The sequence below is a fragment of the Mandrillus leucophaeus genome, unplaced genomic scaffold, assembly GCF_000951045.1.
Source record: "Mandrillus leucophaeus isolate KB7577 unplaced genomic scaffold, Mleu.le_1.0 Scaffold128, whole genome shotgun sequence".
NCBI lineage: Eukaryota > Metazoa > Chordata > Mammalia > Primates > Cercopithecidae > Mandrillus > Mandrillus leucophaeus.
This window is the reverse complement of record NW_012101209.1, coordinates 1,079,615-1,101,829: the sequence shown is the minus strand read 5'-3', so window position 1 is coordinate 1,101,829 and position 22,215 is coordinate 1,079,615. Positions and strand designations below refer to the sequence as shown.

The 22,215-nt window shown below is 41.3% G+C and overlaps 1 protein-coding gene across 1 annotated transcript in view; it reads left to right on the top strand.

The window, feature by feature from the left end:
• CCDC129 (coiled-coil domain containing 129) overlaps window positions 1-20,248 on the top strand; it is a 100,960-nt gene extending 80,712 nt beyond the window's left edge. The window contains exons 9-14 of the mRNA XM_011972286.1: window positions 5,331-5,419; window positions 5,849-7,153; window positions 14,767-14,894; window positions 15,659-15,770; window positions 16,238-16,559; window positions 20,097-20,248. Of these exons, the coding sequence (XP_011827676.1) occupies window positions 5,331-5,419; window positions 5,849-7,153; window positions 14,767-14,894; window positions 15,659-15,770; window positions 16,238-16,549 (1,946 nt within the window). The 3' untranslated portion in view covers window positions 16,550-16,559; window positions 20,097-20,248. The remainder of the gene's footprint in view (window positions 1-5,330; window positions 5,420-5,848; window positions 7,154-14,766; window positions 14,895-15,658; window positions 15,771-16,237; window positions 16,560-20,096) is intronic.
• Window positions 20,249-22,215: the final 1,967 nt, after the last annotated feature.

The following is a 22,215-nucleotide window of genomic DNA, read 5'->3' as shown; positions in this document are numbered from 1 at the left end:
TGTTTATTTAATAATCCATCATGGCCATTCTGAGCTAGGTGATTTCTCATCCTTTGCCTCATTTAATTTCTATGACCCTAAGGGAATATTTAGAATTTGGAAATCCTATATCTAGATGCACATAGTCTAGTTGTTGAAAAGGTACTCCATACGGAGAAAGGATTTTTAGCCTCTTGAAGAAACTAAACCATCAGTAACCTGGCCCACATTTTGCTTGGTGAATCTCTCAAAATGATTGAGATGCATGCATTTCACTTCTAAAACAAACACAAGATAAATAAGCCTATTCACCTGGGAGAACTATGCCCAATTCCACCATTTGATCCATCATCTAAGTGAGGTTCTCAATGTCTGATTTTTTACGGTTAAGTGAGTTTCAGAGATTGTTTTGTTTTTTGTGCTTTACACAAGTACAGTTAATGAAAGGCAACAGTTATATCACAAGTATACCTCTTTTGGAGGAAATTACTCTTTCTACCTTTTAGGGACCCTTTGTTTGTGGTTGTTTATTTTCATTTGGACCAGTGTATTAGGCCATTCTCATGCTGCTATGAAGAAATACCCGAGACTGGGTAATTTATATATATAAAAAAAAGAGGTTTAAATGAGAATACATGGACACAGGGAGGGGAACACCACACATTGGGGCTTGTCAGGGGAGGGTGGAGGTCAGGGGAGAGCAACAGGAAAAATACCTAATGCATTGTAGGTTTAATACCTAGGTGATTGGTCGATATGTGCAGCAAACCACTATGGCACACGTTTACATATGTAACAAACCTGCACATCCTGCACATGTACCCTGGAACTTAAAATAATTTTTTAAAAAAGAAAAGAGGTTTAATTAACTCACAGTTCTGCATGGCTGGGGAGGCCTCAGGAAACTTACAATCATGGCGGAAGGCACCTCTTCACAGGGCAGCAGGGGAGAGAATGAGAGCCAGCAGGAGAAATGCCAGATGCTTATAAAACCATCAGATCTCATGAGAACTCACTCACTGTCACAAGAACAGCATGGGTGGGGGAACCGCCCCCATAATTCAATTACCTCCCACCAGGTCCTTCCCATGACATGTGAGGATTATGTCAACTACAATTCAAGATGAGATTTGGGTGGGGACATAGCTATACCATATCAACCAGATTGGTATAAACCAGCCAGCACATGGACAAATGGGCTCTAACATATCACTCTGTCCTAGTGTTCTAATGTAAAATTTCATCCATGCATTGTAAGAGGGGGAATAGCAACCATTGCATATGAAGCTTATATTCAAGAATAGTAACTGCTTAGACATTTTTTGAAAATTTGAAATAACAATAATGATGCATGGAGAGTGCTTCACAGTTTGTTGTGCAAATCTTGCATCAAAATATATAGAAACAGCTAGAGGTTCCAAAGTCTGTCTTGTCCATCTTTCACCAAAGTTCAACCTCTTCTGCTGAATATCTTTGGTTCCCCTAATGCCTCTATAGTCTGGGAGTGGGAATGAGGAGTGGAAGTTAGTCCTGTCTCATGCTGTCCTATCCCATACTTTGTCTACTGCAGAGACCTCTGGAGTACTAACAGGCTGTGGGCCCAGAAGCACGTAAAGGGAGCGTTTAACAGGAAGTTTGTGTGGAAAATTCTTCAGGATGGGCTGCCCACTCAACAGGTTATTAAGCAGAGGGGCTCCCATCAAAGTGTGCAGGGCCGTTTGCATAGTACTGAAAAAACATTTAAAGCTCTGCATTGAGCTTTTGAAAGGTTACTACAAGAATCATCATGAATTTCGTACCCACAGTTGATATAAGGAGAAAACGGGTGGTATTTTTGCTAATCCTAAAGGAAACTGAAAAGTTTTAATATGGATTGAACTAATTATAACAACGGCAGTGAAGTCTTAAATATTACACTAGTAAATTTCTTATAATAAATATATAGTGAGTAGATGCTATTTCCTCTGACAACAGTGAACAGCTGTTCTATTACTCAGGTTAAAGGCTCTGTAAAAGTCACACATCAGAGTTAAAGGAAAATCTCTCAGGCAGCACCTTTTCTACACATTATTCAGTTTTATAGTAACAGGTGTTTATGTTTGTAGACTCTTCTAGGTCTTTGTTATAAATCCCACACAACATTGTTAATTTTTTTGTTTAAATAGTCAATTATCTTTTTTAAAGATGTAGATAATAAATAAATAAAATAGTCAATGCTTACCCACATGATTTTTTTCTTTCAGTACCCTAAAGATGTTACTCAGCTGTCTTCTTACTTGAATTATTTCCAAGGAGAAATCTGCCATCCTTATCTTTTTTAACTCTATATTTAATGTTCCTTTTCTCTGGTTGATTTTAAGGATTTTTATAAAAAGTCATTGGCTTTGGGTAATTTTTCTTTCTTTTGTTTTTGTTTTTTGTTTGTTTGTGTTTTTGAGACAGAGACTTGCTCTGTCACCCAGGCTGGAGTGGAGTGACACGATCTTGGCTTACTGCAACCTCCGCCTCCTGGGTTCAAGTGATTCTCTTGCCTCAGCCTCCCAAGTAGCTGGGATTACAGGCATGCACCACCATGCCAGCTAATTTTTGTATTTTTAGTAGAGACGGGGTTTCACCATGTTGGTCAGGCTGACCTTGAACTCCTGACCTCAGGTCATCTGCCTGCCTCGGCCACCCGAAGTGCTGAGATTACAAGAGTGAGCCACTGCGCCTGGCTAGTAATTTGATTTTTATGTGCTTTAGTGTAGTTTTCTTCATGTTTCTGGTGCTTGGAGTTAGTTGGACTTTGTGAAACAAACTTTTCTTTGAAATATTACTAATCTTTTCTTCTGCAATCTCTAATCTGCTACATATATCCATTATAAATTTTACTGGAGACTTTGTTGTTTTCATCTCTAGAAGTTCAATTTGGTTTTTTTTTTTAATATCTTGCATATCTCCACTTAACATAGGTCATCTTTCTCTAGCTTCTTGAACATATGGGATATAGTTTTAATAAATGTTTTAATGCTCTTTCTCAATTGATAATTCTAAGATCTGCATTAGTAATAGGGTGGTTTCAATTGATTGATTTTTTCTCCTCATAATGGATCATATGTTCCAGCTTCTTTGCACACTTGATATTTTTTAATATATGCCAGACATTTGGATTTTACCATATAGGTAAAATATGTTAGACCGTATAGGTGGTAGATAGTACTATATTCCCATAAATATTCTTTTACTTATATCTTGGACACAATTAAGTTACTTGGAAACAGTTTAATTCTTTCAGGTCTTGCTTTTAAGGCTCGTTGGGTGGGACCAGAGCAGTGGTCATTCTAAGGCTAATTATTTCTTACTCCTGAGGCAAAACACTTCTGAGTATTCTACCCCTCAATGTCCTGTGAAATAGAAGGTTTTGCATCTGGCTGGTGGGCGCATTCCCTATTCCAGGCTCTGGATGAGTACTGGGCAGTGTTTCCCCTGATCCTTTCTGATGGTTCTCTTCCCAGCTTTTGGTGGTTTTTCACATGCATGAGCTCATCAGTACTCAGCTGAATACTCAAGGGAGACTCTCTTAGAGTTCTCTCTGTGTGCAGCTCCTTCTTCTCCTCTATGTGCCATTTGAACTCTAGCTGGCTCAGTCTTTTTGGACTCCTAGCTCTGTTTCCTCAGCTTCATGTGTCTGCCAGGCTCTGCCTGGGTTCCCCCTTCTCATGCCAAGACCTGTAAACTCTCTCAAAGCACTAAGCTGGGTAACTATAGGGTTTACATCACATCACTTATTCCTGTCTCTCAAGGACTGCTGTCTATAACTGTCTGAGGTCCACTGTCTTGAAAACCATTTTTTTTTAAACATATCTTGTCTAGTTTTTCAGTTGGTTCGGGTAGGAGGAAAAATCTAGTCCCTATTACTACAGCTTTCCAGAAGCAGAAGTCTCATTTAGATCTATGACTTGCAAATATTTTCTATTTTTTTACCCTTAACTATGTAACAAGAGGCAATGGCGAGGCCAAAGATAAGCATTCTCAAAATTTTGCTCAAAGTTTCTCAATCTCTCTAGGATTGAGCTATTTTAAAATGTATGCCCTCTGATTTTTAGCTTTTAGTTAGGTTTGAGGCTGAATTAAAGAATATGGAGTTTATAATGTCTAATTTTACAAAATTGAGCTGTTACTTTCTCTTGACTTTGGCCTCAGGCTGAGCTAGCTGGGGTTTGGGCTGGGTCGGCCACCTGTGGGACTGTCTCCACTTGCTGTCTTTGCTCAGACACATGGACCGTTAAGGATCTTGGGGATTGTTGCCCAAAGGGAGAAGAATGATGCTGCTCTTGTGAGTGGAACTGTCCTTCAAGGTGAGGTCCAGCAGAGATCTAAGCAGAGGCTAGGATCATTTCCCTCCCTTGAACTCTTCTTCAGCAGTTGTTCAAGCAAAGGCAAATCCCCTATTTATCACTTAGGTACCAAATACTCAAGCATTATATCAAAGGACAATGAACTGTTTCCTTTTAATTCACTTCCCAAACACATAACCAATCTTCTCTCAGGACAGACAAGGTTCCTCCCTCGGCTCCTTGTATTCTGAGGAGGCCACCTTGCAACCCCCCTCCTCCTGAGAGACTGCCTATTAGAGCCTATACTGTGTTATAACTGAAAGCATTTCTCATTAAAGAAGAGAAAAAAAAATTCCATAATTTAATCTTTAGCATGGAGACACTCTGGTAGCCAACTATTTCCCCCACAATATATAACTTAATATTTACATAAGAATCTACAGATAGATTTAACAGTTCATGGATGCTCCTGTTTACAAAGTCATAACCTGCCCACATGTGACTTTGCCCTTTCTCTGCATGTCCCAGCCTCTCCTGGTGACAAGAGCAGTGATCTAAAACATGAGCACAAACTTGCAGTCATAGAAATAGTACAGCTGCAGCTAGCAAAGGGTCCTTATCCAAATTTTAGTAAAAAGAACAAGAATATATATATACACACACACAAATATATAAAATGTGGTCTTTTATTATTTTATTAGTGTGGCATTTAAGGCATATGTGTTTCCTTCTGGATTTTCTTTCCCTTAGTAAAGATTCATCTCACAACCATATTGTTCTTTGGTTTTGAGAGACATTAGTTTCTTTTCCTTCATTTCATGTTTTATTCTTTGTATCAGGAAACCAGTGATGCAATTTTATGTGAGCTCTCTGACAATTGAGAAAAAAAACATCCTTGGAATTCCCTCATTTGTTTTTTCTTCCTCACAGTGGGCATTTCTGCAGGATCCATGGTGTGTCAGGCACCTAGAGGGGTTGATCCCAGTCCTGCTGGCCGCATGTTTTCCCTTTAATAACCTAAAGACCTTTTTCCTTCTGCAGGTGCCCGGGTGGACAGAGCAAATAGCTGCCAGTCTGACAGCAGTGGGTTCCTGGAGGAGCCGCTGGAACCGCTGCCCCTCCAGGTAGGAGGGTTTGGAACAGGGCCATGTTGCTCATCCCTCACATCCCACTTCAGCCCTATCAACCAGGCTGCCACCCAAACCTCACTCACAGCTAACTCAGAAAGAGGGGTGTTTTAAATCAAGCCACAGCTGGAAAGCTTGAGAAGGCACAAACCACCTGCACCCAAGGGGCAGGGGAAGATGGAGTCATATTAGACAAGGTGCCAGAAAGTGTGGCCTTCCTTTCCTTTTGATTTTTGTAAGCAAGGAAGCTGAGCCCCCTAGAGAGGAGGACCTTGGTAAAGTGGTAAACAGATGCAAAACCTAATGTTGCAACCCTTATCTCTTGACTCCTAAGTCAATGGCAATGACAAGAAGAAAATCTCGCCTTAAACCTGTTGCCTCCTCCACTTCCTGACCTGTTTCCCTTTGTCCTGGTTTCCTCTACAGATGCCTTCCTTGCCAAGCAGCCAGAGTCCTGCTGAGAATGGTGGTAGAAAACCAAGAGATCAGAGTCACAGCGTAGGATCATCCCAGGACTGTCAACTACAGTCAGATGGGCCAGATTCCAAGAGTAGGGCGAGCGCATCTTTTTCAAGCCAAGACACGAGTGCCTTGGAAGAAAAGGCCTCAGCATCTGTGGTGGAGGAAGAGTTTCTGCTTGAGGCCACGGAGGAGCCACCAGAGCTGTATATCCCAGACATGGCCTGTGCCAAGACCACCATGAGGGGAGAACACCCAAGGAAAGACAGCCATCTGCGGCAGCTTCTGCCAATGTCCCACAATGAATATGAGGTTACCGGATCCACAGCCACTTCCAAATATGATCATCCTCTGGGGTTTATGATAACCCACATCACAGAAATGCAGGATAGTTTTCTGAGGCCTGAGGGGGCTGGCGAAGTGCAAAGCCACCACTATGAGTCTCAAAGATCACCTGGAAATGATCATACTCAAGACAAGTTCCTTCATGTTGACTCTGAGGCCCCAAGAGAAGAGGAAAGCAGTGGACTCTGTCCTGACACCAACCACAGCTTACTGGCATCAGAAAGCTCATCACAGTGTGTCCCCAAGCACAATGAAATCATACCTTATGCAACTGACCTTGCTCAAACATCTGAAAAGCCCATTCTCCACCTCCATAAACTCCCTGGAGATCCTGCCCAGGTGAAGTCAAGGTCTTGTACTTTGGGTCAGATACTACCTAGGCCAGAAGCTGAGATGGAAAACCTTCCTCTAAATACTGGCAACTCCAGGTCTGTAATGACCCAGATGTCCTCCAACCTGGTGTCGGCTGCTCAGGGTGCTGTGTCCTTGGGGACTGGTCCCAGAGGAACATCTTTAGAATGCACTATATGTGATCCTGTTACCACAACAGAACCAAGACTAGGGACAGAAGCAAGACAGTACAATGATGCTTCCATTCAGACTTTTGTATGTGAGCCCAGGCCGTGGCATTTCTGTTCAGTTCCAAGCAACAAGGCCTTGACACATGGGCCCCAGCCCCTCACCAAATCCGTCTCTCTAGACTCAGGCTTCCCTAGTATCTGCCCATTGGGCACCTGCCATGCTATACCCGCCCACTGCTGCATCTGCTGTCATCACCACTCCCACTGCCACTGGGAGAGGCAAAGCCCTGGCCTTGAACCCTCAGTCTGTAGGCACTCCCTCTGCTCACTCACTGGTCACCGGGAAGCCCAGTTCATGACGACTTTGAAAGCCCTTCAGGACACTACAGTGAGGGAGCTATGTTCCGTAAGTGTTCACACTTGCAAAGATGGAGAGGCAAATGCACCCATGATAAACACCTCAGGGATAATGTTCATACTTCCTTGCTGAATGCAAGATCTCAGGGCAAACGTTTCTATTTTAAATCATGAATAACATTTGTAGAGCGCTTTATTGTTTATGATACAGTATCACACATTTCTTCTTGATACTTCCAATCAATCATCTTTAGAAATAAGCAAAGCAAATTTTATTATTAATCTTCATTTTACAGGCGGGAAAACTGAGGAGTAGAACCATACATTCATATGTCTAAGGTTATAAGCATTAATACATCTGTAACTCATCTCCAGTTCTAGCTGAGAAGTTCTGTGTCTTAAATTTGTTTACCTGTATAATCTTGCACAAGCTATTTAATATTTTTGTAAAATATTTTGTAAAAATATTTTTGTAAAACTGACACAGGATTGTTTTAGGATTAAATAAGATGAACCCTGTAAACCACTCAGCTCAGCATGTGGCACATGGAAAGCTCTAGGTAATGTTAATTGTGTGGGTATGTTACTCTTATAATCAATTTTTGTGACTGTTTTGCATTGTTCAGGTCTTGAACTTAGAGCTTCTCATGTCAAATAGAGAGGCTTTTGGTCACCTTTGCTGAATCTATTGAAAGGTGGACCCTACGGTTACTGAGGACTAAATGGCTCCAGCCTTCTCTAGCCCTTGATTCATCAGTAAGTGTTTAATGAGCCCTTCCAGTTTCTCCTTTTTAGCAAGTTTTCAAGGCAAGAGATGATCTAGGCTTTCAAGGCCAGCCATTGATTAAAAAATTAAGACTATTGCGCATAAAACCACTTGTATAGTGAGTTGAAAAGGTGAGGGGGCTCGCACAGAGAACGTAGGTAGAGCAGGGTGAAGTGGAACCATGATTTACTGAACACCTACTGTTTGGTGCCTGCAGTTACCTTTCCATTCTCTTAATTCCACAAATATTCAGTGAGTGCCTATGCTGACCATTTTCCAATGTCATTTAATCTTCATTTTAATCCATTCCATAAATATTTGTTGGGCTCCTAATATATGCCAGGTCCTTCTTCTTTTACAGACAAGAAAACTAGAACTGAGAGAGTTTAAATAATTATCTCAATGCCTCCTAATGACTAAGTGGGAAGTCCAAATTCAAATTCAATTTGAGTAACAGTAAATTGCTTGACGCTACAGTCCAAGCAAAGAAGTGACTTTAAAATATCTAAATTTATATAAGTGTAAAATTAACATTACAAAGTGATTATTTGAAAGATAAAACAAATTACTACTTGGTCTTTCAACGTATGAAAATTGCCTTACATAAATGTGATATAAAGAAAGTGATTACAGGAAAGTTTAAATAATTTATCAGATCATTTTTAATTGCAAGACTCCCAGGCATTTGGAATATTTTTATATGAACCTAATATTAGTCAGAGTTGAACAGGTAAGAGAAAGCTTCATTTAGGCATAGTGCTCAGTACTAGGTATATTCTCCAAAAGTTCAGTGGAAGAAAAGAACAAAACCTAATGTATGCTGGGTCCTTCTTGAGTATCAAAAGACCTTGGTTCAAGTCCTGGATAACAGTAGGGTCGTCATCACCATAACTATCACCACCACCACCCACCACCCACCACCACCATCATCATTATTATCGTCATTATTTACATCATTTGTTGAGGGGATTTTAAATGCCCAAAGTAAGTGGTTTTCAACTGGGGATAATTTCCCACCCCTGAACTCCCAGATGACATTTCACGATGTTTTGAAACATTTTTAGTTGCCACAATGGGAGGCGGATGGTTGCTACTGGCAACGAGCGGGTAGAGGCCAGGAATGCTGAAAAACATCCTAAAATACACAGAACAGCCACCACAACAATGAATTCTTTGGCCCAAAATGTCAATAGTGTCAAGGCTGCAAAACTCAGCTCTAAGAGAATAAACATTTACTCGATCACATAGTTTGTAAGGGAAAAATGTTAGGGATGAAAGATAGCTGGAGAAGGTGACATTTTGAGAGGCCGTATGGGGAAAAATATTAAATCCTAGAATTAGGTACTCCAGTTTCCACAAAGAAAGACTAGTTGTTGGTCTAACATAGGAATGCATATCCTGAAGAAAGATTATTTTTCTAATTTACATTTAAGACAAGCATTACAAAGATTTTAAGTCATATTTAGTTTTATATTTTGTTAAAAATAACAAAATTGTGTTCAAAACTCCAGAAGAAATGGTTCTTCTAGACATACCCAATTTCATTCTTTTAGTGTAAATGCTATAGATGTTTATTCCACAATAAGATACTATCTAAATTTTGTTTACATCACCACTCTTAAAAACAATATAAATAATTTATTGATTGTGTTCAGAAGACAAATAACAAACATATATTCATAGACTAAGAAGTGAGACATCTATTGCATCAAATTGTCTTTGGGATGTACTATCACTTAATTTATTCCTTAGTATTATAATTAGGTATCTATGGCAACAGCTGTATCTTGAACAATAAAAGCTATATTTTGAAAAAAGAAAAATGGCTAACACAGCCTCCCATGACACAAACTGAAAACACGACCTACCTAATGAGGTTCTTTCATATAGCTGGGGTGCCTGGGACAAATCAGTGCAAATAAAAGAGGTACCAGGGTTGAGAGTGGCTTAAAAGTGGTTCTGACTATAGGTGCCAGAGGGTGTGTAATCTATCAGGCAAACCACAGCATCCAGAGACCATGACTGGTCAGTAGCACAGCCCAGTAAGACCATTAGTGTAAAAGATTTGAGAGTCTGTGAGGTATTGGGGGTGTCCTGATGAATTTGCAGAAGCATGGTTCTGGGGATTGAAAGTACGAGTGGGCATCTAGCACCTGGGAGCAGATTCGCAGGTAGAAGGATTGCAGCTTCTCAGAGGAAGGTAGGCTGGAAAGAGTAAGAGGTGGCCCTGGGGAAACAGGCACAGGAAGCTACAGCCAGATTCGTCATGGTAAGGACATTATTTAGAATAGGAGCAGAAGATTAAACTTGGGCCAGCTCCAGGGTGACCAAGTGTGGACCCAGCTCTTCTTATTCCTCCTGCCTAGTGTCAAAAGAGGGCTTTGGGTGTAAGTAGCCCCAGCTGTGTGGAGAGATTTGGCAGCTGGAAATAGATGTTCCTCCTGATTTGACACTTTGGCATATCAACACTTCTGCAGAAAACAGGGAGGTTTTGTGGCCCATTATGCTCAGTAACTATCCTCAGACGTGGGTAGATTTTAAACAAGTAGGAGTTTGAATGGGTGTGAGGGCCACCATCCAAAGGCTTCTAATGCCTTGTCTCCTATTGCGTTCACCTTCTTTCCTCTTAGAATTTGCAATTATACAGAAAAAGGTACTTTTATATCCAGTTGATTTGGCATCATACACCTGCTGAAATGGATGCTATATAAGGTTTTACCAGATGACAATGAATTTCCCTTTATTTAAATCCAAAGAAACAGAAAAATACACTCAAAGGAAACAATTCAAACATACATGCGTATACGTGTGCATATTTATACTTCTATGCAGGCATCCATATGTGCACAGACACATGTGCTGGAAAGCAAGTAGAAATAGGGGATTGCATTCCTCCATAAGAGGAGACCGCTTAAAGACATTTAAAGCACAAAGAGAACAAGATATTGCATGCAGCAGCATCTACTATGTGTGAGCCTGGGTTTGTAAGGCCTGAAAAATGTTCCAAAGAAAATTGGCTTTAAATTAGATGCCAAGTGCTAGACATGGCTAGAAAATTTATTTATGAAAATATTAACAGGAAATAGCTCTTGAACCAAGTGAAGGTTATAAGCAGAGATGGACATCTCTTAGAAGACAATGGGAGGCCGGGCATGTTGGCTCACACCTGTAATCCCAACACTTTGGGGGACTGAGGTGGGTGGATCACCCGAGGTTAGGACTTCAAGAACAGCCTAGTCAACATGGCAAACCCCATCTCCATTAAAAATACAAAAAAAAAAAAAAAAATAGCTGGGTGATGGTGTGTGCCTATAATCCCAGCTACTCAGAAGGCTGAGGCAAGAGAATTACTTGAACCCATGAGGCAGAGGCTGCAGTGAGGCAAGATCATGCCACTGTACTCCAGCCTGGGCAACAGAGTGAGTCTCCTTCTCAAAAAAAAAAAAAAAGGATGAAGAAGAAGACAATGGGAGTTCTGAGCAGATGTTGAAACTAAGAGCAATTTTACGTAAAGGACTTGAAGACTCAAAAACATCCTTATCTTACCCCCCTAATATAGCAATAGCAATATATAACACTGTAGAGAAACATTTGACTAATTGATAAATGCCATTTTTCTGGCCTCTTTGGGTTTTCTAGGGTAATGATTTGTTGATGTTGATATAATTAAATTTTCACATATAAGTGAGTTCTTTGCAATAATTTGTTAATTTAAAAAAATGTTTTTTTGGTATAACTAAATTGTTATATATAGGTAAATTCTTCAGGATAATTTGTTAATTTTAAAAAGTGTTAATTCAAAAAAAATTTCAGAAAATAAAATGAGATCTATCAGAAATAAGATTTCTGAATTTTAGAAGTACTTCCATATGTTTATGATTTAGTTTTAGAGAAAAATAAAGGTATACAAATAAGGAAAAGTAATATGAGCATATTGGAAGTGAAAATTCATTGTCTTTTGGTGATGGTGCTCTTACCATTGAAGTTAAAGTTTGTTTCAATGGGTTTGGGTCAGTAGAGCAGAACTTGCATTTGGCATTTAGGTTATAATCAAGCCTTTATATTGTAAGAAAAAGAAAAAAGAAGAAGAAGAGGGAGGAGGAGGAAGAGGAGGAGGAGGAGGAGGGGGAGGAAACATTCAAAACATTCTGTTTTTGAGGAGTTTTATTTATTTATTTTTCTTACCTATAGTTTTCTTTATTATGAAATCATTTCTATACTTATTCTAGGGCTAAAATTTTTTTTTGATATTTCCAAATGACCAGAAGATGGCACCGTTTCAGAATCTTCTGCATCCCTCCCTTCTCAGAGAACAAACACTCCATCAGTTATTCCCAAACCCAAGCACCCCAATCTTATGCCTTTCAATCACAAAAGGCTGCCCCAAAATAACTAGATGAGCATAAAATTCAGTGTTTATGATGTTCAGCCTATTTGAGCACCACACTTCCATGACCCTGGCGTCACTGTCCCTAGAACTTTGAAGTGAATTTGAGCCAGTTGGGAAGTCTTGGTTATCTGATAGGAAACTACTAGAACCACTCAAACAGCCTGCCACTAAGGGACAAGCAACTTATCCTTGTGTTCAACTATACTGTGGTCCCTGCTGTGACTCAGATCTTAGAAGAAAAGAAATGAACCAAGAGACTTGGGTTTGAAATCTAAGTGCTACTTTTTGACCACAGACAAGTTAACTAGCCATTCTATGTCAGAACATGTATCTATAACAGATGCCCTTCGTGGGCTCCAAGATCTTTTCTGGTCTTAAGAGCCATAATCTAGCATTCCTGCCAACATCAGTATCGCTTCAGAGATCCCCTAACTGGTTCAAATTCACTCACATTGATGCAAGAGTAATTGGGGAGCTTTACTATGCAAAATATGTTATTCAGTATAAAATTAGAGGATAGAATCAAAACCAAACTCCCAAAACAAAATATGGAGAGTTTTCAATATAAAAACATTACTCTTAGGAAAGTATTTTCATTATGACAATTCTGGTAAAAATAGCCATCAGGCTGCCAGGATGTTGGCCATGTGGTTTAGAGAGGAAAGGTAAGAAATCTGGGACTTCCTAGAAACAGGGCTAGAGGAGTCCACCTAGCTGTAAGGTTGGTCTCCATGGAAGGAGGAAGAAGAGAAGGTTAAAAAGAGCCAGGCTGCAAAATCAGTTTCCTTTAAAGAACATCACAGAAGCCCCACAGCATGTTCTCTGTTCCCATCTCATTGGCCATTGTCTCTGCAAGGAATGCTGGGAAATATATATTTTTTTAGCTAGACACATGGCTGCCTCTAAAGTATTCTTGTTAACAAGAATAAAGGGAAAGATTGTGAATAGTCAACTAGCAGCCTCTGCTGAGCTGATTTTGAGAAGGGGTCCAAGCCTGTGGGTCGGACAGAGATGGCTTTAGGGCCCAACAAGCATTAATATTACCCAAATTCAGATGGTTAGTGGCCCTGGAGTTCTGGGTCATGGATTTCAAAGCATGACCCAACCCAGGATGCAAAACAAAGGGGATAGCTGGTAAGAACTCAGCAAGTCATCAGAGTGCCAGCAAATGGACTGGGCTTGGAGGTGCCAAAGGTAAATAGCTTTAGTTAAAGCCATGAAAACAGATTGTGTTCAGTAACTACTGACAGTAGGGGAAAGAGCTGAGCTCCACTTCAATTTGTGCAGAGGTGATTTGGGTATTCTAAAGAGAGAATAAGGGAGGGTGGAGAGCAGGGACTCAGTAGAGCCAGAAAAGTGAAAAATCACAAAGAATTGGTCCATGTCAATGCCATTAGACCAGCTGTGTTTGTGAGCCAGCAGTAACTGAAGTTAGGATTCTGCCCTCCAAGAGACTGGGGACAGAGGCCCAAACCTTCCAGATGATTACATTTCAAAGGAATGGCTCTCAGGTCCTTGAGAGAGATGCTTGTGAGTTGTAAGAAATACATATTTACAATTATAATCAACTTTTAAAAATCCTCTCAGAAAGGGCCTATGTCAGGTGTTGGCAAAAGCAAACAGTAAATTTTCCTGGCAGCCTTCAGATTTCTCAGGCAGGGTTTTTCATGGGGAATGGGGAGGCTGAGGTCATCCCAGGGACACAGCCCTGGTCTGCTGGAGCCAGACTGGAGGGTGGTCAAGTCTGTTAGTGGAGAGTACGGAAGTTCTCAGGGGCTCCAGGAATATATTTAAATTAGAAAACCAAGGCAAAGGCACAGCCTAAGAGAGAAAGTCAGATTTAAAGGATGACTATGTCGGCAGCAATGGGAAGGATTAAAAGGGTAGACGGAGTTCAATTCTAGACTCCAACTCCTGGAGATGACAGGATGCCCAACCTTTGCCTGCCTTCCTCAGGGTGGGCTTGTTCGGTGGATGAAGCTGATCCTGCAGATTCCAACATCCAGGACTGTGACTAAGCAGGACTAAGACTAATAAAAATTATTCTAAGCAGATTTTCTTTAATCAAACACATACCAGCTGAACAGATGTGTTCAATGTTATTGATACTCAGAGTGAGGCAGTAGCCAGCACCAAAGTTAAACAAGATTAAACAGATTCAGCTTCTCACAAACCCTTATGCTGGCCCTTCCCCTCCTCTCTTCTACCTACATCCTTGCATCCCTACATCACCTAGGCCTCCAGAATGCCTTCCAGCCTCTGGGACATAACGATTGTCACCCAAAGGCCACCCAACAACAGCTGCCCTTCTGTCCCAGATGAGCACTGTCACTAGTTGTTTTGTGAACCCAAATATTGGGCTTTTCCTATTCCCATCCCCTTAAATTAGCAGTAGGGCCTGTTTGCAAAAAAAGTGAGCTCAAATGGGAAGACAGGCTCCACCATGGTGAGCTCTTGCAGAAGATCGGAAAAGACTTTCTTTTCAGTTCTTTCTCATTGTTCTCAGTGCACAGTCCATGAGATGGAAGCCGTGAAGACGATATGCCAGAGTTTCCGGGAGTATTTAGAGGAAATTGAACAGCACCTTATGGGACAGCAGGCCCTCTTTTCCAGGGACATGTCAGAGGAGGAAAGGTAATTACCTAAGGGAGCCATAAAAGTAAGTACCAGCCCACACACCTGGAGCAAGGAAGGTAATCAGGGCAGGACAGATGAGCACCCTGGAGCAGAGCTAATGAGAAAGCGGCCAGATTTTCCTTTGCTTTCATGGTCTTGTTCTTGCTTTCTCTGTGGGAGTCTGTGAGAGCCATTTGCTAGATAGCAATACTTATTCCTTAAGTCAAGGGCTATTGAGAAGGTCAAAAGGCAGGCAGTCAGGGGCATTGCCAGCAGGATGTCTTTAATCAATGGGATGGGGCTCGTGCAAATGCAAATGTGAGGAGTTAGAAGAGTTTCAAAAATCTGCATTATTTTCACATAGATTGAAAACACGTCCCAAAAGTAGATTCGTCATTCATTGCCTGGGGCTGGGGATGGAAATCGGGTTTAACTGTAAAGGGAGGGGCATACAGGTTCTTCCTGGGGAAATAGAAGTGTTTTAAAACTGGATAGTGGTGATGATTACACAATTTGGTAAATTTATTAAAAATTATTAAATTGTGCTCTTAAAACAAGGGAACTATGTTATACTGCAATAGAGTTTATTTTTATTTATTTATTTATTTATTTATTTATTTTTTAAAGAAGACAACCTTAGTAATGTCTGCAACTGACACAAATAAAGATGACATTCTCTTTTAAGAAATTGCAAAGGAAGAACCTATATTATGAGGAGACAATGGAAGAGTGCACCTGGGAAGGATTGTTAAATTTGGTTGTTTTCTATTATTTACTTGCAGGGAGGAGGCCGAGCAACTGCAAACGTTACGTGAGGCCCTGAGGCAGCAGGTGGCAGAGTTGGAATTTCAGTTAGGAGACCGGGCTCAGCAAATCAGAGAAGGGATTTTACAGGTACGGGTGATGGGGTGTGGAGTTTGACTGTGTCCAGCCTACCACAGGAGAGGTGCATTAAATGAGAAACCCAATTGTGCAATCATTTCAGAATCTAGGTTTACATGCCAACGCCTTCATTTTAAGTATACAGAGAAGTACTTTGGTTTGCTCAAGGGTCCACAGCCAGCTGATGGTGATTCTGCATCAGAATTCAGTTCACCTGTCATGCCAATCTTCCCCCTGCCCTGTGCATCATACAGAAGTCTTATTAGCCCATTTTCCAAATAAGAATAAGAATCACAGGCACAGTGAAGCTCATCTTTGGAGCCAATATAAGCTAAATCACTATCAGAATCTGCTTCTGGCTCGAAGAGCCCATTCTAGAGAACTGACCACCTCATAATGCCTAGCTCGCAAGTTTAAGTAAGCTGTTTGGTGCCAATGAGATGTGCTGTTTATTCTTTTCCCTCTTGTTTTCCTTTTAGCAGCTGGAGGTTCTCACAGCAGAGCCACCTGAACACTACTCAAATCTGCATCGATATAACTGGATAGAAGAAAGCAATGGCCAGACTTCATCTTCTAAAATCCACCCAGGCATGGCCCCAAGGACTGTCTTTCCTCCCAGTGATGGCCAGCAGGCTCCCTGTTCAGGTGGGACCCAGTTGGCTGCCTTCACTCCACCCACCTTGGAGAACAGCACCAGGATGTCTCCTTCATCATCAGCTTGTGCAAAGTTAGGTCCAACCCCTTTGTCAAATTGTCCTGTTGGAGAAAAGGATGCAGATGTCTTCCTCTAGATCAGAGCAGGTTTGATAACCTTCATACAAAATGTAAAGGTCCAGAATAGATGTAGCAAGGAAATTTCAATTTTCCCCAAGGAGAAAGGTCTGCCAACCCATTGTCAGCTATAGCTTTCATAGTCTACCCTATGGTTAAACCCAAGAGGAGTTTAGAATACTTTAATATTCATTCAATATAGAATAACTGATCACCTAGTCTGTCACTGGCACAGAGTATGCAGCAGTGACTAAATAGTATACGGTCTCTGCCCTGCTGGAACTTACAGTGTGGTGGAGGAGATAGAATTGCAAACAAAAAGTATCTGAGATAGAACTTAGTCAACGTAGAAGTTTATTTTGCCAAGGTTAAGAATATACACCCAGAAGACAGGTCTGTGTCTTTCTCCAAAGATGATTTTGAGGACTTCAGCATTTAGCGGGGAAAGAGCTGCTAATGGGGAAAGAGGAAGACATTTTTAAAAGGTGTGGGTACATAAGAGGCAAACAGTCGCCTTCTTTTGGGTCTGATCAGCTTTTCACTATGCGAGAGGGGGAAGAGGAACAGTCGCTTATGCATTCATCTAGCTCAGTGGATCTGCGATTTTACAGAAGGTAAAATAAACATAGAGCAGAGGAAGCAATTGGATATGCATTTGTCTCGGGGGAGCAGAGGGATGGCTTTGAGTCCTGTTCTTTGTCCTGCACCTGTGAAGAGAAGCTATCAATGTACTTTGTCAGGTTAAAGTTTAACAGAACTGTTTTAGACTAAAGATTTTAGGGCCCACAAGGAGTTTCCCAGTGGGCAAATTGTGAGGGAGGTATGTAGCTTTTAAAAAAATCTTTGTAGCTATCTCATTCAGAAATAAAATGGGAGGCAGGTTGCCTGATGCAGCTCCCAGCTTGACTTTTGCCTTTTACTTCATATTTTGGGGTCCTGAGGTTTATTTTCCTTTCACAGAATATAACATGTACATACATTTATTATTAAAAACTCTGAAGGAAATAACAAGGTTTTATGAAAGAGAACACAGAAGGGAGCCTGATTTAGATTAATGTTCAGACAGTCCTGGTTGAGGAAGTAACAACAGAAGAAGGAAGGAGGATCCAGGCCTCAGAGGTACCAGACTGCCCAAAACCCTCCAGTCAGGCAGCTGGTGGGAGTACCGATGAAGCACCTACTGTGTGCAGACCACTTTTCTGGTGCTGGAGACAGTCATAAATAAGACAGATGGACTTTACTCAGAAAGAGTTGGATGAAGAGTAAGATCGAAAACAAACAAACAAACAAACAAAATCCAACAAGCAAATAATTACAATCCTGAAAAGAGCTTCAGAAGACAGTGTGATAATATTGCAAAGGGAGATGTGGCGTGAAACTGTACTGCATTTGTCAGGGTGCTTGTGGAAGGGGAGGCTTTTTGGGTAAGATCTGAATGGTGAGGAAATGGAAGCCAAGTGCAATTTTGCAAAAGAACATTCAAAGCAGAAGCAATGGAAAGTTAACGGGCCACCAGATGTAGAGACAGCCAGTGCTGCTGAGTGTGGTGGGGCATGGGGATGGAGGGAGGGAAAGACTGAGAGGGGGCCGGGCAGACTCTAGGCCATGGCCAAGTCTTTGCACCTGAATCCTTTTTCCAAGGGTAATAGAAAGCCACTGTAGGTTTTCAGCAGGGTCATCATATAATCTGATTTATGTTTTAAAGTCATGCTGGCTGCTTTATGGAGAAAGCATCCCTGGGGGCCTAAAGCGAGGCAGAGTGCCCAGCTAGGAGGCTGTTGCTGTCATCCCCGAGGTGAGAGGCAAATGTCCTCAAGTTGCTTCTATCCAGCCTTGGAAGTTTGTGAGGCTCCCACCCCAGTGGAAATGCAGGGAATGGCACACAAAGGCCAGAGGCACTGGGTCTCTAAGGAATGGGGAATGGATGCAGAATGGAATAGTCAGGAAAAGTTGCTGGGAAAAGTAATGCCATGAGGGAAGTTTATAATTTGTATGAAAAGATGGTCAAAGGAGAGGTCACTTCCTAGCGAGTAACCTCAGAAACTAATTCTATTGAAACCACCCACTACTGAAAACCATCTCACGTCCTGTTTGCACTCTTCCTCTTCCTTGCTTTTTGGAAAGTGTTTGACTCAGTGGGGCCTTCCTACCCTTGGGACACCACACTGTTTTATCCATGGACTTACATCCTCAGAGTGTGGACATCCCTGTTCTGTCCTGAATTCTCTTTTGTTTCTCCATTCCTCTGTCCTCAGCGTACACACAGACTCTCCAAGCATCTATGAGCCTGATTCCCAGCTCTCTCCAGTATGCCAGACCAGCATTCCCTACTGTCCACACGACATTTTGACGTGGAAGACTTGGCTGTATGTCTCACTCATAGCTAAAGCTGACCTGGTCATTGCCCTGACTCAGTTCATCTTCCTGATCCTCTCCGTAAGTGGCACAGCCTTTCTCCTTGCTGCAGGCTCAGTGCCACAGTGTGCATGGTCTCCTGCCCCTCTACCCTGCCCTGCTCAGTTGGTCAATGACCACACCAGTGCTGAGTGTACTACCAAAAAATACCTCCCAGAAGTCCCCTCAGAACCAATTACCTGGTGACAGGGCAACATAGGTGCCGCCTAACAGCCTCCAGCCACTTTCTCTCCAAACTGCACTGGCCTCTGCCAGATTGGGCTCCCTTAGCCACCAAGTGGGTCATATTTCCCGGACCTACAGTGAATACCCAGAAAGTACTTTTAGAATATCCCAGAGAATGAGAGAGAAATCACAGGATCATACTTCCCAGAGCAGCCTTCCACCAGAAATGAAAGTCCAGGCCCTGGAGTTATTATGCCCCTCTCCTCGCCCTTCACTGCCTCATTCCTTTTTGCCACATCCCCATCTTGGCTCCTATGTCATGGCTCAGCTTCCAGCCAAATTGACTCCTGATGCATTGCGTTTCTGCCTCCAAATTGTTTCCCTTGCTAAACTCCTAAGCTTTTTACTCTTTACCCAGATCTGGCTTTTGACCTCCCCTTCTCCATGTAAACTCCAAGCTCTCATGCAGTTTATCCCTTGCTCCTTCCCTGTAATGTCTACGGAATGAAAAGGAACACCTGGCTCTAGGATGTCCCTCACCTGGCAGCCATCTGCTTTACCAGTCTCATTTCCTGCTCTGCCCTCAGATGAATCTCCAGTTCTATTCCCCCTAAACCACCTCGTGTGTTCCTGCTCCCTCTCCTTTGCTGAAACAAATGAAGTATCTCACCAGTAAGCTCTAGGGCAGACCCCATCTCCTGCACAGGCTTTCCTTGATGATCTGTGGCAGAAGCGATCCTTATTTTTTGAAACTCCTATATCACTTTGCTTTTTTGTTAGGACACTGAAAACCTCCTGTCTTGTGTTACCATTATCCGTGTAGGTCATATCTTCTCCAGTAAACTTAAAGCTACTTGAGGACTGTGTAGCACCCAATACCCTGTGTTTAAGAGAGACTATCTGGATGAAAGTACACACTCCTTTCTTTATCATGTGTGATCTTGGGCACTTGCTCTCTTTACCCTAGTTTCTTCCTCTGTGAAATAGGGAGAAGAAAAACAACATAGAGTTGTTGGACAGAATAAATACAGTGAATCCCGTGCAGTATTTAATCCAATGCCCATCGCATAGTAAGTGCTCAGTGCATGTTGGCTGTTATTACAAGTGCACGTACCAATAACTCAATAAATGCTAACTGTAATTACTGTCTTCCTTCTGTTGAAAAGAACTCTGTTAGTGAAGTACTTTGTGCACAAAGAATATTACCTACTGCTTGATGAATGAATGAGATGAGGATAAATTATCAGTCTCAGGAGACAATGAAGAGAATGAATTGGCTATGGTAGAAGCACGGTTGTATGTTGTAGAAGGAACTGAGTTTAGATTGTAAAAAGGGACTTATTTATGGATGGTTTTGATGTCAGAAAGATGACTTCATATGTGATGGAGGAGGGAAAAGACCATTTATTATCTTCTGATGAAGAGTAGCAAATGGAACAAAGGTCTCCAAACATTTCATGGTATTTCCTGTTTTACTCTCCTAATTCTCCAAAAAAGAGCACAGAAGGGAAATCAAAATGTAGAGAGGCTGCTCTATCCCACCCAGGACCTTTGCTATCTTCAGTGCATGATGAACAATGTTTGCTGGTGCTGCATCCAAATACCACCCCCGATTCTCAGGCCTTCATGCTCAGACTGAATTACACCACTGGCTTTCCTGATTTGTGTAATAAATGTGTGTGTACACACACTATATACATATATGTACACACACACATATATATACATATACACACACACACATATATGCATACACATATAAATATGTATGTGTATATATCTCTATGTGCAGGCACACACATGCACACACACACACAAAACCTACTGGTTCTGTTTCCCTGGGAAACTCTGACTAATACAGTAAGGAAGAGCTAAGATATAGGGAGACTATCCTACAAAAATACATACTGAGTCCTGCAGTTTATTACTAATAAGAAGCAACTGAGCTCTGGGGTTAAATTCAGGATTTGGGGCTTAAATCCAACTCCATTACTTATTATTTGTCTTGGATAAAGTATGTAACTTCCCTAAGCCTCAGTGTCATCATCTGTAATTTAACAGAGTTAATGTATACAGAGCCCTTTACAGCAAGCCTGGAACATGGTTAGTGCTTAGCAAATGGTAGTACTGTGATGGTTAGGATGGTGATGATAGTAACAAGAGTAGTAACAATTTCTTGAATGTCTACCTACAGGCAAGGGACAGGGCTAAGTGCCTTATTTGCATTATCACTTATCTTCACAATAATCCTGAAAAGTGGGAATTAATCTACCCACACATACACTCACACATACATACACGCACACTCATTCAAAAAGACTGTAAGTTGTCTAAGCTCTGGCAACTATTAAGGGATTGAGGTGACTCTCTGATTTCTTGATTTGTTAAATCAGTGGTTTGTCATGGCTCTGCCAAGTTTTGGGGCTTATGTGGTGCCTACTGCTAGGCCCAAGTCAACCAGAGGAGTCCTGCTTCTGTCTGCATTATACATTGAACATTAGCAGAAATTTATTAAAAAAAAAAAAAGATCTCATTGCTATAGAAAAGTTTGAAAAATACTGCACTGTGCTAATTGCATCTGATGCTTGCAGTCAGGTATCAGTTCTGAGTTGCTTTCATACAAGGAGATGAGTTCCGCCACATAGGAATCCTTTTAAACCATCATCCTAGCAACTCTTAGCTTACTACTACTTGCCCACTGCCAAGAATAATGGCAAGAGTCCTTTTGCAGTTCTGTAATCTTACTGTTCCATTATAAAGTCCCAAGATCCTGTATTCCCTTTTTTGTCTTATGCATTGACCATATTCAAGATGACTATATTCAGGAAAATCCAGATCACATATTTGAAAATAAATGGTATCATTGTACTAAATATTTGCAGAAAGTTAACATAGCAAACCTTTTAATTATGAGACCAAACTCAAGTTTGGAGTCATCTCATTTAAATGGAAATGAAATACAAGACAAAGTAAAGTCACACTATGTGATTATTTTCAAATTTAGAAATTAGCCAAAGGAAAATGTGGCCCCTTCTACATTAAAGCACAGGGTCCTACCCTGTATTAATTTCATTCCATCCAGATTCCATTTCAGTATTCAGAGCCA